Raw genomic sequence first — 20754 nt, forward strand, 5'->3', positions numbered from 1 at the left:
TGGTATGTGAATATATCTCAATAAAATTGAATTTAAAAAAAAAGAAAATGTGGATCAAATTGAAAATATACTAGAGACACACAATGGCAGATTTGAAAGGGCAGAAGAAGAAATGGTGAACCAGAAGACAGAACAATTGAATGTGAACGCACAAAAGAACAAATAGTGAAAAAAACCTGAAAAATGTGAAATGGATTTCAGAGAAATGATGGACACAATGAAACAAACAAATATAAGAATCATTGGTGTCCCAGAAAGAGAGAAGAAGGGTAAGGAGCTAGAAAGTGTTTCAAAAAATAGCTGGGAGAAACTTCCCAACTCTTCTAAATTACATACCTATGCAAATGAAAGATGCCCAATGAACTTCAAATAGAGTAAATCTAAACAAACGTACTCCGAGACATATACTGATTAGATTGTCAAATGCTGAAGAGAAGGAGAAACTTCTGAAAGCAGCAAGAGAGAAGTGATTCACCACATACAAAGGAAACAACATAAGACTAAGTAATGACTACTCAGTGGGCACCATGGAAGCAAGAAGACAGTGGTATGACATATTTAAGATTCTGAAAGAGAAAAATTGCCAGCCAAGAATTATGTATCCAGCAAAGCTCTCCTTCAAAATTAAGAGAGACTTTAAAATTTTCACAGTCAAACAAACACTGAGAGAATCTGTTAACAAGAGACCTGCCCTGCAAGAAATACTAAAGGGAGATCTACCAGCTGATAAAAAAGAAAGGAGAGAGAAGGGCACAGAACTGAAGAGTATTAGTAAGGGAAACTTATAGGACAAAAGAGAGAGAGGGGAAAAAAATAGATCTAACAAATAAAAACCAAAGGATAAGACAGCTTCAAAAACTCCCTTCACAGTAATAACTTTGAATGTGAATGAATTAAACTCTCCAATTAAAAGATTCAGACTGGTAGAACGGACTAAAAAGTATGATCCATCTATACGATATGCTGTTTACAAGAGCTGTTTACAAGCACTCATCTTAGACACTATAACACACAGAGACTAAAAGTAAAAGGATGGAAACAAATATTCTATGCAAGCTACAACCAAAAGAAAGCTGGGGTAGCTATGCTAATATCGGACAAAATAGACTTTAATGGAAAGATGTCATAAGAGACAAAGAAGGACACTATAAATTAATAAAAGGGACAATTCACCAAGAAGAAATAACAATCATAAATGTTTATGCATCCAATCAAGTAACTCCGAAATACATGACACAAACATTGCCTAAACTGCAGGGAGCAACAGACACATCTACAATAAGAGTAGGAGACTTCAATACACCACTGTCTTCTATAGATAGAACAACTAGACAAAGGACCAATAAGGAAACTGAGAACATAAACAATATGATAAATGAATTACACTTAACAGACACATACAGATCATTACATCCCAGAGAACCAGGATATACATTCTTCTCTAGTGCCCATGGAATATTCTGCAGGATATATCATATGCTGGGGCACAAAACAAGTCTTAATACATTTTAAAAGACTGAAAATATTCAAAGTATATTGTGTGACCATAATGGAATGCAATTAGAAATCAACAATCACCAAAGAACCAGATCTCTCACAAATATATGTATGTTAAATAACATACACCTAAATAACCAGTGGGTCAAAGAAGAAATTGCAAGAGAAATTGGTAAATACCTAGAGACAGATGAAAATGAGAACACAACATAGCAAAACCTGTGGGATACAGTGAAGGCAGTACTGAGGGGCAAATTTATAGCTCTAAATGTATTTACCAAAAGAAGAAAGAGCTAAAAGCAAAGATCTAACTGAACAACTGAAGAGGCTGGAGAGTCAGCAAACTAACTCTAAAGCAAGTAGAAGAAAAGAACTAACAAAGATTAAAGCAGAAATAAATGAACTAGAGGAAAAAAAAAAAAACAATAGAACAAATAAAACCAGAACTTGGTTCTTTGAGAAGACCAACAAGAGTAAAAGACCCTTAGCTAAACTAACAAAGTCAAAAAGAAAGAACACTCAAATACACAGACTCAGAACTGAGAAGGGGATAATTACTACAGATTCCAAAGAAATTTTTTAAAAATGAGAGGATACCATGAACAACTGTATTCCAATCAGCTACAAAATTTAAAAGAAAGGGACACTTTCCTGGAAACATATGAACAAACTAGACTGACCCAAGAAGAAATAGAAGAACTCAAAAAATCAACCACAAGCAAAGAGACCCAATCAGTCATCAAAAATCTGCCTACAGGGAGCGGGGCAAGAAGGCGGAGAGGTGAGGTGTATGTTTTAGTTACTCCTCCAGGAAAGTAGGTAGAAAGCCAGGAACTGCGTGGACTGGACACCACACAGCAATTTGACTTTGGGCATACTTCATACAACACTCATAAACACGTGGAACTGCTGAGATCAGCGAAATCTGTAAGTTTTTGTGGCCAGGGGACCCGCACCCCTCCCTGCCAGGCTCAGTCCTGTGGGAGGAGGGGCTGTCAGCTCCGGGAAGGAGAAGGGAGAACTGCAGTGGCAGCCCTTATCGGAAACTCATTCTACTGATCCAAACTCCAACCAGATAGACTGAGACCAGACACCAGAGAATCTGAGAGCAGCCAGACCAGCAGAGAGGAGACAGGGATATCAAGAAACAGCAAGAAAAGCCCAAAAATAAAAGCGAAGGCTTTCTGGAGTTCTGGTGAACATAGAAACGGGAAGGGCAGAGCTCAGGCCTTGAAGCTCATATGCAAAACCCAAAGAAAAACTGATCTCTCTGCCCCCTGGACTTTTCCTTAATGGCCCTCATTGCTTTGTCTCTTAGCATTTCAATAACCCATTAGATCTGCGAGGAGGGCCCATTTTTTTTTTTAATCTTTTTTTTTTCTTTTTCTAAAACAATTACTCTAAGAAGCCCAATACAGAAAGCCTCAAAGACTTGCAATTTGGGCAGGTCAAGACAAGAGCAGAACTAAGAGAGCTCTGAGACAAAAGGCAAGAATCCAGTGGCTGAGAAATTTCACTAAACACCACAACTTCCCAAGAAAAGGGGGGGCCTCCGCTCAGCAGACTGGGAGCCTTCCTACACAGCCCTGCAGCCCAGAACTGCCCTGGGGGGATGGCACTCACCTGTGACATAGCATAGTCATCCCTCAACAGAGGACCAGGGGGTGCACGGCCTGGAAGAGGGACCCACTTGCAAGTCTCAGGGGCCATACCAAGGACTTGTAGGTCAGTGGCAGAAACACACTGTGGCAGGACTGAACTGAAAGATTAGACTATTGCAGCAGCTTTGAAACTCCAGGAACACCAGAGAGATTTGATTGTTAGAGCCACTCCCCCGCCCCTGACCGCTCAGACACACGCCCCATTTATAGGGCAGGCAATACCAACAACACACGCAAGCTTGGTACACCAATTGGACCCCACAAGACTCACTCCCCCACTTACCACAAAGGCAAACCAGGGGAGAACTGGCTTGAGGGGAATAGGGGGCTTGTGGATGCCACCTGCTGGTTAGTTAGAGAAAGTGTACTTCACGAAGCTGTAGATCTGATAAATTACAGATAAGGATTTCAACTGGTCTACAAATCCTTAAAGAACCCTATCAAGTTAAGAAAATGCCAAGAGGCCAAAAACAACAGAAAATTTTAAAGCATATGAAAAAACCAGACGATATGGAAAACCCAAGCCCAAGCATCCAAATTAAAAGATCAAAGGAGACACAGTACTTAGAGCAACTAATCAAAAAACTAAAGATGAACGATGAGACCATGGCACGGGATATAAAGGACATCAAGAAGAGCATGGAACAGGATATAAAGGACATCAAGAAGACCTAGAAAAGCATAAAGAAGACATTGCAAGATTAAATAAAAAAATAGATGATCTTATGGAAATTAAAGAAACTACTGACCAAATTAGAAAGATTCTGGATACTCATAGTACAAGACTAGAGGAAGTTGAACAACGAATCAGTGACCTGGAAGATGACAGAAGGGAAAATGAAAGCACAAAAGAAAGAATGGAGAAAAAAATCAAAAAAATCAAAATGGACCTCAGGGATATGATAGATAATATCAAACGTCCGAATATAAGACTCATTGGTGTTCCAGAAGGTGAAGAAAAGGATAAAGGTCTAGGAAGAGTATTCAAAGAAATTGTTGGGGAAAACTTCCCAAACCTTGTAAACACCATAAATAAACAAATCATAAATGCCCAGCCAACTCCAAACAGAATAAATCCAAATAAACCCACTCCGAGACATATTCTGATCACATTGTCAAATATGGAAGAGAAAGAGCAAGTCCTGAAAGCAGCAAGAGAAAAGCAATTCACCACATACAAAGGAAACAACAGAAGACTAAGTAGTGACTACTCAGCAGCCACCATGAAGGCGAGAAGGCAGTGGCACGATATATTTAAAATTCTGAGAAAAGTTTCCAACCAAGAATACTTTATCCAGCAAAGCTCTCCTTCAAATGTGACAGAGAGCTTAAATTTTTCACAGACAAACAAATGCTGAGAGAATTTGCTAACAAGAGACCTGCCCTACTTCAGATACTAAAGGAGTCCTACAGACAGAGAAACAAAGAAAGGAGAGAGACATGAAGAAAGGTTCAGTACTAAAGAGAAACGGTATGTGTACATTAAAGGATAGTAATAGAGAGAGGGAAAAAAATATATGACAAACATAAACCAAAGGATAAGATGGCTGATTCAAGAAATGCCTTCACAGTTATAACGTTGAATGTAAATGGATTAAACTCCCCAATTAAAACATATAGATACGCAGAATGGATCAAAAAAAAATGAACCATCAATATGTCGCATACAAGAGACTCACCTTAGACACAGGGACACAAAGAAATTGAAAGTGAAAGGATGGAAAAAAATATTTCATGAAAGCTACAGCCAAAAGAAAGCAGGTGTAGCAATATTAATCTCAGATAAAATAGACTTTAAATGCAGGGATGTTCTGAGAGACAAAGAAGGCCACTACACACTAATAAAAGGGGCAATTCAACAAGAAGAAATAACAATCATAAATGTTTATGCACCCAATCAAGGTGCCACAAAATACACGAGAGAAACACTGACAAAACTAAAGGAAACAATTGATGTTTCCACAATAATTGTGGGAGACTTCAACACATCACTCTCTCCTATAGATAGATCAACCAGACAGAAGACCACTAAGGAAATTGAAAACCTAAACAATCTGATAAATGAATTGGATTTAACAGACATATATAGAACATTACATCCCAAATCACCAGGACACACATTCTTCTCTAGTGCTCACAGAACTTTCTCCAGAATAGATGATATGCTGGGACATAAAATCAGGCTCAATAAATTTAAAAAGATTGAAATTATTCAAAGCACATTCTCTGACCACAATGGAATACAATTAGAAGTCAATAACCATCAGAGACTTAGAAAATTCACAAATACCTCGAGGTTAAACAACACACTACTAAACAATCAGTGGGTTAGAGAAGAAATAGCAAGAGAAATTGCTAAATATATAGAGATGAATGAAAATGAGAACACAACATACCAAAACCTATGGGACGCAGCAAAAGCTGTACTGAGGGGGAAATTTATAGCACTAAATGCATATATTAAAAAGGAAGAAAGAGCCAAAATCAAAGAACTAATGGATCAACTGAAGAAGCTAGAAAATGAGCAGCAAACCAATCCTAAACCAAGTAGAAGAAAAGAAATAACAAGGATTAAAGCAGAAATAAATGATATAGAGAACAAAAAAACAATAGAGAGGATAAATAACACCAAAAGTTGGTTCTTTGAGAAGATCAACAAGATTGACAAGCCCCTAGATAGACTGACAAAATCAAAAAGAGAGAAGACCCATATAAACAAAATAATGAATGAGAAAGGTGACATTACTGCAGACCCAGAAGAAATTAAAAAAATTATAAGAGGATACTATGAACAACTGTATGCCAACAAACCAGATGATGTAGAGGAAATGGATAATTTCCTGGAAACATATGAACAACCTAGACTGACCAGAGAAGAAACAGAAGACCTCAACCAACCAGTCACAAGCAAAGAGATCCAATCAGTCATCAAAAAGCTTCCCACAAATAAATGCCCAGGGCCAGATGGCTTCACAGGGGAATTCTACCAAACTTTCCAAAAAGAACTGACACAAATCTTACTTAAACTCTTTCAAAACATCAAAGAACATGGAACACTACCTAACTCATTTTATGAAGCTAACATCAATCTAATACCAAAACCAGGCAAAGATGCTACAAAAAAGGAAAACTACTGGCCAATCTCCCTAATGAATATAGATGCAAAAATCCTCAACAAAATACTTGCAAATCGAATCCAAAGACACATTAAAAAAATCATAAACCATGACCAAATGGGGTTCATTCCAGGCATGCGAGGATGGTTCAACATAAGAAAATCAATCAATGTATTACAACACATTAACAAATCAAAAGGAAAAAATCAAATGATCACCTCAATAGATGCTGAAAAAGCATTTGACAAAATCCAACATCTCTTTTTGAGATAAACACTTCAAAAGGTAGGAATTGAAGGAAACTTCCTCAATATGATAAAGAGCATATACAAAAAAACCCACAGCCAGCATAGTACTCAATAGTGAGAGACTGAAAGCCTTCCCTCTAAGATCAGGAACAAGACAAGGATGCCCGCTGTCACCACTGTTATTCAACATTGTGCTGGAAGTGCTAACCAGGGCAATCTGGCAAGACAAAGAAATAAAAGGCATCCAGATTGGAAAGGAAGAAGTAAAACTGTCATTGTTTGCAGATGATATGATCTTATATCTGGAAAACCCCGAGAAAATCGACAATACAGCTACTAGAGCTAATAAACAAATTTAGCAAAGTAGTGGGATACAAGATTAATGCACATAAGTCAGTAATGTTTCTATATGCTAGAAATGAACAAACTGAAGAGACACTCAAGAAAAAGATACCATTTTCAATAGAAACTAAAAAAATCAAGTACCTAGGAATAAACTACCAAAGATGTAAAAGACCTATACAAAGAAAACTACATAACTCTACTAAAAGAAATAGAAGGGGACCTTAAAACATGGAAAAATATTCCATGTTCATGGATAGGAAGGCTAAATGTCATTAAGATGTCAAGTCTACCCAAACTCATCTACAGATTCAATGCAATCCCAATCAAAATTCCAACAACCTACTTTGCAGACTTGGAAAAGCTAGTTATCAAATTTATTTGGAAAGGGAAGATGCCTCGAATTGCTAAAGACACTCTAAAAAAGAAAAATGAAGTGGGAGGACTTACACTCCCTGACTTTGAAGCTTATTATAAAGCCACAGTTGTCAAAACAGCATGGTACTGGCACAAAGATAGACATATAGATCAATGGAATCGAATTGAGAATTACGAGATAGACCCCCAGATCTATGGCCGACTGATCTTTGATAAGGCCCCCAAAGTTACCAAACTGGGTCATAATGGTCTTTTCAACAAATGGGGCTGGGAGAGTTGGATATCCATATCCAAAAGAATGAAAGAATACCCCTACCTCATACCCTACACAAAAATTAACTCAAAATGTACCAAAAAATCTCAATATAAAAGAAAGTACCATAAAACTCCTAGAAGATAATGTAGGAAAACATCTTCAAGACCTTTTATTAGGCGGCCACTTCCTAGACTTTACACCCAAAGCACAAGCAACGAAAGAAAAAATAGATAAATGGGAACTCCTCAAGCTTAGAAGTTTCTGTACCTCAAAGGAATTTCTCAAAAAGGTAAAGAGGCAGCCAACTCAGTGGGAAAAAATTTTTGGAAACCATGTATCTGACAAGACTGATATCTTGCATATATAAAGAAATCCTACGACTCAATGACGATAGTGCAGACAGCCCAATTATAAAATGGGCAAAAGATATGAAAAGACAGTTCTCTGAAGAGGAAATACAAATGGCCAAGAAACATGTGAAAAAATGTTCAGCTTCACTAGCTATTAGAGAGATGCAAGTTAAGACCACAAAGAGATACCATCTCACACCGATTAGAATGCCTGCCATTAAACAAACAGGAAACTACAAATGCTGGAGGGGATGTAGAGAAATTGGAACTCTTATTCATTGTTGGTGGGACTGTATAATGGTTCAGCCACTCTGGAAGTCAGTCCGGCAGTTCCTTAGAAAACTAGATATAGAGATACCCTTCCATCCAGTGATTGCACTTCTCGGTATATACCCAGAAGATCGGAAAGCAGTGACACGAACAGACATCTGCATGCCAATGTTCACAGCAGCATTATTCACAATTGCCAAGAGATGGAAACAACCCAAATGTCCTTCAACAGATGAGTGGATAAATAAAATGTGGTATATACACACGATGGAATACTACACGGCAGTAAGAAGGAATGATGTCATGAAACATATGACAACATGGATGAACCTTGAAGACATAATGCTGAGCAAAATAAGCCAGGCACAAAAAGAGAAATATTATATGCTACCACTAATGTGAACTTTGAAAAATGTAAAACAAATGGTTTATAATGTAGAATGTAGGGGAACTAGCGATAGAGAGTAATTAAGGAAGGGGGAACAATAATCCAATAAGAACAGATAAGCTATCGTGGGTAAATTTAACATTCTGGGAATGCCCAGGAATGACTATGGTCTGTTAATTTCTAATGGGTATAGTAGGAACAAGTTCACGGAAATGTTGCTATATTAGGTTACTTTCTTGGGGTAGAGTAGGAACATGTTGGAAGTAAAGTAGTTAGCTTAGGTTAGTTGTCTTTTTCTTACTCCCGTGTTATGGTCTCTTTGAAATGTTCTTTTATTGTATGTGTTTTTTAATTTTTTTTTATTTTTCATACAGTTGATTTGAAAAAAAGTAAGTTAAAAAAAAAAAAAACAAGGAAAAAAATATGTAGACCTCCCTTGAGGAGCTGGTGGAGAATGCAGGGGTATTGGCCTGTCCCACCGCGATGGGTGCTAACATGCTCACAGACATAGGGAGCTGGTGGTTTGATGGGTTGAGCCCTCTACCACAGGATTTGCCCTTGGGAAGACTGTTGCTGCAAAGGAGAGGCTAGGCTTCCCCATAATTGTGCCTAAGAGCCTCCTCCCGAATGCCTCTTTGTTGCTCAGATGTAGCCCTCTCTCTCTAGCTAAGCCAACTTGAAAGGAGAAATCACTGCCCTCCCCACTACGTGGGATCAGACACCCAGGGGAGGGAATCTCCCTGGCAACATGGAATATGACTCCCAGGGAGGAATGTAGACCCGGCATCGTGGGATGGAGAACATCTTCTTGACCAAAAGGGGGATGTGAATGGAAATGAAATAAACTTCAGTGGCAGAGAGATTCCAAAAGGAGCCGAGAGGTCACTCTGGTGGGCACTCTTACGCACAATACAGACAACCCTTTTTAGGTTCTAATGAATTGAGGTAGCTGGTGGTAGATATCTGAAACTATCAAACTACAACCCAGAACCCATGAATCTTGAAGACAATTGTATAAAAATGTAGCTTATGAGAGGTGACAATGGGATTGGGAAAGCCATAAGGACCACACTCCCGTTTGTCTAGTTTATGGATGGATGAGTAGAAAAATAGGGGAAGGAAACAAACAGACAAAAGCACCCAGTATTCTTTTTTACTTTAATTGCTCTTTTTCACTTTAATTATTATTCTTGTTACTTTTGTGTGTGTGGTAATGAAGGTGTCAGGGATTGATTTTGGTGATGAATGTACAACTATGTAATGGTACTGTGAACAATCGAATGTACGATTTGTTTTGTATGACTGCGTGGTATGTGAATATATCTCAATAAAATGAATATTAAATATATATATATATATATATATATATATATATGCATTCCATATTCATGGATTGGAAGACTAACTATAATTAAGGTGTCAATTCTACCCAAATTGATTTACAGATTCAGCATAATCCCAATCAAAATTCCAACAGCCTACTTTGCAGAAATGGAGCAACCAATTATCAGTTTTATTTGGAAGGATAAGGGGCACCAAATATCCAAAGCAATCTTGAAAAAGAAGAAGGAAGTTGGAGAGTTTTTGATTGTTTGCATGGTGCTGCATAAAAGCAAACATATAGCCCAACGGAAATTAGAGAGCTTGGAAATCAACCTGCAGATTTATTTGGAAAGGTAAGGGGCACTGAATACACAAGGCGTCTTGAAAAAGAACAAAGTTGGAGGACTCAAACTTCCTCACTTAAACCATGATACAAACTATGGTGGTCAAAACGGCACAGTATAAAGATAGTGATACTGACCAACAGAATCAAACTGAGGCTTCAGAAATAGACCCTCACATCTTTGGCCAACTGGGAAAGAATAGTTTCTTCAACAAATGGTGCTGGGAGAACTGAATAGTCATATCCAAAAGAATGAAAGAGGAACCCTATCTCACACCTTATACAAAAATTAACTCAAAATGGATCAAAGACCTAAATACAAGAACCAGGACCATAAAACTCCTAAAAGAAAATGTAGGGAAGCAACATCAAGATCTTGTGGTAGGCAAGGGTTTCTTAGACTTTATACCCAAAGCACAAGCAAAGAAAGAAACAATAGATAAATGGTTTATCCTCAAAATTAAAAACTTTTGTTCTTCAAAGGATTCTGTCAAGAAAATGAAAAGACAACCTATGCAATGGGAGAAAATATTTGGAAACCACATATCCAATAAGGGTTTAATATCCAGAACATATCAAGAAATCCTACAATTCAACAATAAAAAGAAAACAACCCAATTAAAAATGGGCAAAAGACTTGAATAGACATTTTTCCAAAGAGAAAATAATTTAATTTGTGCAGAATTTCTACTTAGGTTAAATGTAAATGCTTGGAAATGGACAGTGGTGATGGTGGCACATTATTGTGAGTGTAATTAACAGTGCTGATTATGTTTGTGAAAGCGGTTGAAAGAGGAAGTTTTGGGTAATGCATGTTACTAGAAGGAAAGTTAGAAGATAAAACATGGAACTGTATAACACAGTGAACCCTGTTGTAGACGAAGGACAGTGGTTACTAGTACAAATATAAGAATGTTCTTTCATGAATTATAACAAATGTACGACACTATTACAAGGTGTGCATAATAGGGTGGTATATGGGGAAAAAGACAGCTAATGTAAACTCTGGACTATATTTAACAGTAATATTTTCATATTCTTTCATCAACTGTAACAAAGGTACCATACCAATGCAAAAGGTCAACAATAGGGGAGGTATATGGAAACGTATTTTTTACATGACTTTTCTGTGAACTACAACTTCTCTAATTAAAAAAAATAATTTTTAAAAAACATTATACTAAAGTGAAAGAAACCAGACACAAAGTACTATACATTGTATGATTCCATTTATATAAAATGTAAATATAAATAAATAGAATTAGATTAGTAGTTACGTAGGGCTTGGGAAGGATAGGGGATGGAGAGGTGACTGCTAAGGGGTATGAGTTTTGTGGAGTAATGGAAATTTTCTAAAAAATTGATTGTGGTGATGAATGCACAACTCTGTGATTATAATATAAGCCATTACTGGACTACTAAAAAAAAAAAAAATCTACCTACAAATAAAAGTCCAGGGCCAGATGGCTTCACAGGGGAATTTTACCAAACTTTCCAAAAAGAATTCACACCATTTCCGCTAAAACTCTTTGAAAAAACTGAAGAAGAAGAAATATTACCTAACTTATTTTATGAAGCTAGTATGACTCTGATATCAAAACCAGATTAAGATACTACAAAAAAAGGGAAACTCTTGTAAAAAAGGCCAATCTCCCTAATGAATATAGACGCAAAAATCCTAAATAAAATACTTGAAAATCGAATCCAAAGACACATTAAAAGAATTATACACCACGACCAAGGGGGTCCATTCCTGGCATGCAAGGGTGGTTCAACATAAGAAAATCAATTAATGAAATACAACACATTAACAAATTGAAAGGGAAAAATCAAATGATTTTCAGCACCTCGATAGATGTTGAAAAAGCATTTGACAAAATTCAACAACCCTTTTTGTTAAAAACACTTCAAATTGTAGGAATTGAAGGAAACTTCCTCAATATGATAAAGGGCATATATGAAAAACCCACAGCCACCATACTACTCAACGGTAAGAAGCTGAAAGCCTTCCCCCTAAGATCAGGAATGAGACAAGGATGCCCACTGTCACCTCTTTTATTCAACATTGTGCTAGAAGTTCTAGCCCGAGCAATTTATCAAGACAAAGAATTAAAGGTATCCAAATTGGAAAGGAAGAAGTAAAACTCTCATTATCTGGAAAATCTGAGAATTCGATGACAAAGCTACTTGAGCTAATAAAAAAATTCAGCAGAGTGGCAGGATATAAGATTAATGCACATAAATCAGTAATGTTTCTATACACTAGTAATGACCCAACTGAAGAGGCAATCAAAAAAAAAAAAAAAAAAAAAATTCCACTCACAATAGCAACTAGAAAAATCAAGTACCTAGGAATAAGTTTAACCAAGGACATAAAAGACCTCTACACAGAAACTTATAAAACATTACTAAGAGAAATTTTAAAAAGGAGCTAAATAGGTGGAAAAATATTCCATGCTCATGGATAGGAAGACCAAACATTGTTAAGATGTCAATTATGCCCAAACTGGTCTACAGATTCAACACAATTCCAATCAAAATTCCAACAACCTACTTTGCAGACTTGGAAAAGCTAGTTATCAAATTTATTTGGAAGGGAAAGGGGACTCGAATTGACAAAAACATCCTAAAAAAGAAGAACAAAATGGGAGGACTTATGCTCCCAGACATTGAAGCCCACTATAAAGCCACAGTGGTCAAAACAGCATGGTATTGGCACAAAAACAGACATATCAATAAATGGAATCAAATTGAGAGTTTGGAAACAGATTGCCAAATATATGTAGCCTGATTTTTTATAAGGCCCCCAAATCCACAGAAGTAGGACAGAACAATCTCTTCAACAAACAGAGCAGGGAGAACTGGATATCCATAACCAAAAGAATGAAAGAGGACCCCTACCTCACATCCTATACAAAAATTAACTCAAAGTGGATCAAAGACCTCAATATAAGAGACAGCACAATAAAACTCTTAGAAGATAATATAGGGAAACATTGTCAGGACCTAGTAATAGAAAGTCACTTCTTAGGCCTTACACCCAAAGCACAAGCAACAAAAGAAATAGATAAATGGGAACTCCTCAGAATCAAAAGCTTCTGTGCTTCAGAAGACTTTGTCAAAAAGATAAAGAGGCAGTCAATTCACTGGGACAAAATATTTGGAAACCATGTATCTGATAAGAGACTGATACACTGCATAAATAAATAAATCCTACAACTCAACAACACTTACACAAACAGCCCAATTATAAAATAGGTAAAATATATTAAAAGGTATTTTTCCGAAGAGGTAATACAAATGACTAAAACATATGAAAACATGTTCATCTTCACTAGCTATTAGGGAAATGCAAATCAAAACCACAATGAGATGCCATCTCACACCAATAAGAATGGCTGCCATTAAACAAACAGGAAACAAGAAATTCTGAAGAGAATGTGGAGAAATTGGAACTCTTATTCATTGCTGGTGGGAATGTACAATGGTACAGTTACTGTGGAAGACAGTTTGACAGTTTCTCAGAAAACTGACATCAAATTACCCCATGATCTGACAATTCGACTTCTCAGTATATACCCAGAAGATTTGAAAGCAGTGACACAAACTGACATTTGTACACCATTGTTCATAGCAGCACTGTTCAAAATTGCCAAGAGATGGAAACAATCCAAGTGTCCATTAACAGATGAGTGGATTAAACAAAACGTGGTATATACGTACAATGGAATACTATGGAGAAGTAAGAAGGAACAAAGTCTTGAAACATATGGCAACATGGATGAACCCTGAAGACACAATGCTAAGTGAAATAAGTCAAACACAAAAGGAGAGATACTGTATGTTACCACTTCTCTGAACTCCCTGAACCATGTAAAATCAATGTCTTATAATGTAGAATACTGGGGACCTAGTGATAGGCAGAAGCTAGAGAGGGGGAATGATAATCTAGTATGTTCAGACATATTAATGATGGTGAATTCAAAGGTATGGAAATGGATAAGGGTGATGACTGTTTGTTAATGGGCTTTAAGTATCAGAGCTTTATTGAAGGTGAATAGGACTGAAGGGAGTTGCTTAACAGCATGTATCCCATAGATCAGCACTACAAAAATAGATAGGCACTTGCATGATATACTTCTACAGCATGACACTAGTACAGAGAGTTGACAACAGAACGATATGTGGGAAACATCTACCAACTGCATACTAGGGACTATAATTAACAGGAATACCATACTAGTACCACACTAATACTAAAGACAAAATAGTTAAGGGCTGAAAAGAGCTACGAGGTGTTTTGGGGTTATGAGATTGTTTAAAATGGAGAGTGATGAGGATTGTATAACTCAGTGACAATAATGTGGCATGTGGATGGCTTATCATGAACATGGCATGCTATGTGAACTTAGGAACCCCCTACTTAATAAGTCAAACCCTCGATCTTGAGGCTTGCCCTGGTGAAACTTATGATTGTAAAGGGGAGGCTAAGCCCACCTATAATTATGCCTAGGAGTCACCTCCAGAGAACCTCTTTTGTTGCGCAAATATGGACTTTCTCTAAGCTTAACTCTGCAAATAAAGTCATCACCCTCCCCCCAACATGGGACAGGACCCCCTATAAGAATAAGTCTACCTGGCAACATGGGACACGGATTCCAGGAATGAGCCTGACCCTGGCACTGAGAGGTTGAGAATGACTTTTTGACCAAAAGGGGGGAAAGAAAGGCCACAAAATAAGGTTTCAGTAGCTAAGAGAATTCAAATAGAGTCAAGAGGCTGTCCAGGAGGTCACTCCTAAGAAAGCTTCACCTAGATATGCCAAATGACCACAGTATGATAAGCCCATGTAAACAGTAGTCCTGAAAACCCTAAACAACACCCAGATCCCTATCTGAGTCTCTATACAAGTTTCACTCACTAAGTTTATTCTTCAGAAACTTAAATCCTCCAGAGAACTCCTATGCCAGCTAAGTCCCAAAACCCAGAGGCAACAGCCTCCTCAAGAACATCAACTAGATGCATCCCTTTTTCCCATAATGTCGACACCCCTTTTCAACATGAACTAATTAGGGTAGGCATTGCCTAGACATCCCTGATTAAACTAGAAGAAGGTGCAGCAACAGACAAGATGGAATTTAACAAAGGATTATGAATACTGAATCTCTATGTGATTTTATTCTTCTTAGTTGCTAGTGTATTATAATAGTTAGAAGGAAAGAATTGAAATGATGAAACGGTAACCCATAGCATCCTTTGAAATTTGTTCCATAGCCACTTGTTAAATTGTAATTTGAAAGTTATCACCTTTTTTATATATCATATTTCACAATAAGGAAATAACGAAACTATGGTACTGTAACTCATAACATTTTTGGAAATTTCCTACATAACTACTTGTTAAATCATACTTTGAAAGATATCACCTTTTTGCATATATATTTCACAATAAGGAAATAACTAAAACTGTGGAACTGTAACCCATAACATTCTTAGAAATTTGCTCTCCAACTTTTTGCTAAATTGCACTTGGAAAGTTATCACTTTTATTTATATATGTTATGTACTCTACAATAAAAGAAATATGATTTTTAAAAAGTACATTAAAGAGAACACAAGGAAATAATGAACACAGATGACAGAATGATGGTCAGCTTAAATAGGGAAAGGCAAAGAGATGGGTAAGTCCAGAGGCCAGTATGATTAGATTACATACAGCTTTTGTTTTGGGTGGTGGATTCCCAGGTGATTATTTAAAAAATACAGAAAGACAGACAGATAGGGATTGAGATGGGTGATTGATAGATAAAAGTGGAACCAAGCACAGACCAGTGCTGAGAATATGTTATGAACCAAGCACTGTTGGATCTGAAATGAGATGACATGACATGATATGGGACGATATGAAATGAAAATAAGAACTGTTCACACACTGGTCTGGGAAAACCTGATTTGGATAACCAAGGCAACCATGCCTAGACAACAGAAAATTATAACCTACACTAAGAAAAACAAAGTTATGGCCCAGTCAAAGGAACAAACGTACACTTCAACTGAGATACAGGAATTTAAACAACTAATGCTAAATCAATTCAAAAAGTTTAGAGAAGATATTGCAAAAGAGATAGAGGCTGTAAAGGAAGCACTGGACATGTATACGGCAGAAATCAAAAGTTCAAAAAACCTACTAGTAGAATCTATGGAAATGAAAGGCACAACACAAGAGATGAAAGACACAATGGAAACATACAACAGCAGATCTCAAGAGGCAGAAGAAAACACTCAGGAACTGGAGAACAAAACACCTGAAAGCCTACACACAAAGGAGCAGATGGAGAAAAGAATGAAAAAATATGAACAACGTCTCTGGGAACTCAAGGATGAAACAAAGTACAATAATGTACATATCATTGGTGTCCCAGAAGGAGAAGAGAAGGGAAAGGGGGCAGAAGCAATAATAGAGGAAATAATTAATGAAAATTTCCCATCTCTTATGAAAGACATAAAATTACAGATCCAAGAAGCGCAGCGTACTCCAAACAGAAGAGATATGAATAGGCCTACGCCAAGACACTTAATAATCAGATTATCAAATGTCAAAGACAGAGAGAATCCTGAAAGCAGCAAGAGAAAAGTGATCCATTACATACAAAGGAAGCTTAATAAGACTATGTGCGGATCTCTCAGCAGAAACCATGGAGGCAAGAAGGAAGTGGTGTGATATATTTAAGATACTGAAAGAGAAAAACTGCCAGCCAAGAATCCTATATCCAGCAAAGCTGTCCTTCAAATATGAGGGAGAGCTCAAAATATTTTCTGATAAACAGACAATGAGAGACTTTGTGAACAAGACACCTGCCCTACAGGAAATACTAAAGGGAACACTACAGGATGATAGAAGACAGGAGTGTGTGGTTTGGAACACAATTTGGGGAGATGGTAGCACAACAATGTAAGTACACTGAACAAAGGTAACTATGAATACGGTTGAGAGAGGAAGGTGGGGGGCATGTGAGACACCACAAGAAAGGAGGAAAGATAAAGACTGGGACTGTGTAACTTGGTGAAATCTAGAGTATTCAACAATTGTGATAAAATGTACAAGTATGTTGTTTTACGAGGGAGAACAAGCAAATGTCAACCTTGCAAGGTGTTAAAAATGGGGAGGCATTGGGGGAGGGATGCAATCAGCATAAACTAGAGACTGTAACTAATAGAATCATTGTATTATGCTTCCTTTAATGTAACAAAGGTGATATACCAAGGTGAATGCAGATAAGAGGGGGGGATAGGGGAGGTATGTTAGACACTTGACATTGGTGGTATTGTCTGATTCTTTATTCTACTTTGATTTAAGGTTATTTTTTCTTTTGCTGCTTCCTAGCTGTCTTTTTTTTCCCTCTTTCTTTTGCCTCTCTACCTTCTTTGACTCTCCCTCCTGCCTTGTGGAAGAAATGTAGATGTTCTTAAATAGATAATGGTGAAGGTGGTGAACACATAAATGTATGACTATGCAGAAAACCATCGATTATTTACTTGGGATGGAATGTATGGTGAGTGAACAAAACCATATTAAAAAAAATGGGTTGACGACAAAACCTCAAGGGCAATATACTGAGTGAAATAAGCCAGACACATTAGGACAATTATTGCAAGGTCTCACTGATAGGAGCTAATTATAATATGTAAACTCATAGACATGAAATATAAGGTACCAAGATATAGGACGAGGCTTAAGAATGGGGAGTGGTTGCTTAGTATGAGCAGAATGTTCAATTAGGATGAACTTAAATGTTTGGAAATGAACAGGGGTGTTGGTAGCAAGATGTGAGAATAACTAACAGCACCGAATGGTGTGTGAATGAGGAGGAAAGGGGAAGCTCAGAGTCATATATATCACCAGAAGGAAAGTTGGAGGTCAAAAGATGGGAATGTATAAAACTGAATCCTATGGTGGGCAATGTCCATGATCAACTGTACAAATACTAGAAATCACTTCCATGAACCAGAACAAATGTACGACAATACAATTAGAAGTTAATAATAGAAGGGCATATAGGGAAGAACTATATACCTATTGCAAACTATATACTACAGTTAGTAGTATTTCAACATTTTTTCATAAACAGTAACAAATGTACTATATCAATACCAGGAGTCAACAATTGAGGGGGGTTGGTTAGGGATAGGGGAGGATTAGAGTTTCCTTTTCTTTTTTTCTTTTTTCATCTTTCACTTTATTTCTTGTCTGGAGTAATGAAAAGTTTCTAAAAATTGAACAAAAATTAAGTGTGATGGATGCACAGCTGTATGAGGGTACCCAGGGGCAAGTGATTGTACACTTTGGATCTTTGGATAATTGTATGGTATCTGAACAATCTCAATAAAAATGGAAAAAAAAAAAAAAAGAACTGTTCACAGGAGGTAGGCTGACACCCAATTTACAATCTCTGAATCAAGCTCAAAACACACTCATCCAGGTTATCCTTTTTTTCCTGCTTCTAATTCCCTAACAGTAACTGCACAAGATAACATGTTTTCCAGTAGATGACCCTCTCTCAGAAAGCAGTACCCAAATAGGAAGAAAAACACAGAGCAGAGGGAGATGTTGCTGCTCCCTGAGATCTATCTTTTTCCTACATCAGCAATTCCTGCAGAACACTGGTGTCACTCTAGCAAGACAGGTGTTCTGTCACTAAAATCAAACAAGGTGATCTTTCCTCAATTGTTTAAAAAGTAAATAAATATATAAGAAATTTCCAACTTAAAGTTTACCCTTCAATAAATTTTCTTTATACCATTCGTAACTACCACTGCTTGTCTGGTACAGACTCCTATCTAGAAACAAAACTAATAAGGAGAAAACACTATTATTGGGGAAAACTGTTAACAAACAATCATGTAAACTTTTGACAACTTACATTGTTCAGTGACAGGCATTCTAGTGGTTGTGATTTCTACTGTATACTAAAAGAGAGTTCTATTTCTGCTGGGAAAATTGTTATGCTTATATAAAGAATTTTTAAAACGCAAAAATGTAGTGTTTCACAAAGAGGAACTTAATTTCCAGGACTCCCCACAGCTAAAAAGGCTTGAAAAGCTCATAGTTCTCTAATCAAGTATCTTACTATAGCTCCTCTCAAGCACATCTCCATCACTGTCACCAAAAGTAAAAGGGAAGGAGGGAGAAAGGGAGGCAAAGAAGGAAGGAACAGGACTGTCTGAAGGGCACAAATGAGTTGATAAAATCATGTACTTTGGCTCAGGTCAAATAACTTTTAACCGGCCACTGGTGCTGGCTAGCTAGCCACAGCACTAGGCACAAGGAAGTAAGCATTTGACTCGGGCACGTTTTGGAATTCAATTCCATCTGCTGAGCCTCTGGAAGGAGGCTAACAATCCCGCACAACCTGGGTAAGCAACTAGGGTTTCTTACTCATTCGTTCAATACCTTTTAAGTGCCAAGTATGTGCCAAAGGTCCTGAGAAGCACTGGGTCCTTCCGACTTATGACCAGGGCAACAGTCCTAACAAATTCCTGAGTCCCATCCATTGCCTTCCAGAGGGCCCCAGAATCAACATAATCCTCAGGTCAAACACTCAAGGTAACTTTTCAGGCTCTTTATTTGGATTCTTTACTTATCCCAGCAAATACCAAAGCAGCTCAATTATCAGAAGAGGGGATACTGGCTCCCCAAAGATTGCAGATGTCAAATCTCTATTAAAGAAATTGAAAAAAATTTGCTTCTTTAAAAAGATGAGATTTCATTTGAGTGTGTCACTGTTTGCTTTACCTGCTATCTCTGAGAGTGGGTTTAAGTGATCTCCTTCTGCCAGCTTCACAAATCCAATCTGATTTCCAAAAGTTCCAATTCCTTGAAAGGGCAAAATCAGCTGCTTTCCTTGGAGGATTTCTTCTATGGATGGTTTTAATTTCAAAAGGGCATCAATACCACTGGTAAGAAACAATATATTTTTCAGTCACATAGTAAGTAGTGGAATATACATAACCAAGCATGGAACAAGTAACCAACTTTAGAAATACAAATTAATTTTCAGATTTATACTACTAGTTGCATTAGTTATTTTAAAGTTCATGATACTTTCCAAAAATAATCTATATGATTAAAACTAAAATTAATTTTTAAACAAAAACTATGGAAGAAGTGAAATAAATCTTTACCTAATTATAGTTGCTATTAAAAATACAAAAGTAGATACTATTTCATAATTGGTCAAGAAATTTTTAACCAAAAAAATATTGCAGAGGCCATTAAAAAAATCACTAATAAAATATCCCAAGAAAACCCAGTAACTACAAGAAGTTAGATTATGTGGAAAGCTCTAGATTCTTGTTAAAAGAACTAATACTATTTGTGAGGCACTCTATTAAAACTTAACATATATTGTATCTTAAAATACAATGTTCTTTATAATAAAATAACATGCTATTCTTGGGTTCAAACAGAACACAAGTTGGGGTATAGTCTCCAGTCACAGCTGTGTAAACAAAGTTTGCTATTATCTTTTTAGGCTGTGTTACAAATGCTTTCCTTTTCTTAAAAACTAAAAACAAATATTTA

General features: G+C 36.9%; 1 protein-coding gene across 4 annotated transcripts in view; it reads right to left on the minus strand.

The window, feature by feature from the left end:
* Window positions 1-20754, minus strand: part of AKAP7 (A-kinase anchoring protein 7) — a 166182-nt gene that overhangs the window by 101009 nt on the left and 44419 nt on the right. For all 4 annotated transcript variants that reach the window (XM_037842762.1, XM_037842765.1, XM_037842766.1 and 1 more), the window contains exon 5: window positions 19966-20126. In XM_037842762.1, the coding sequence (XP_037698690.1) occupies window positions 19966-20126 (161 nt within the window). The remainder of the gene's footprint in view (window positions 1-19965; window positions 20127-20754) is intronic.

This window comes from Choloepus didactylus, chromosome 7 (genome assembly GCF_015220235.1).
Source record: "Choloepus didactylus isolate mChoDid1 chromosome 7, mChoDid1.pri, whole genome shotgun sequence".
NCBI classification, from domain to species: domain Eukaryota; kingdom Metazoa; phylum Chordata; class Mammalia; order Pilosa; family Megalonychidae; genus Choloepus; species Choloepus didactylus.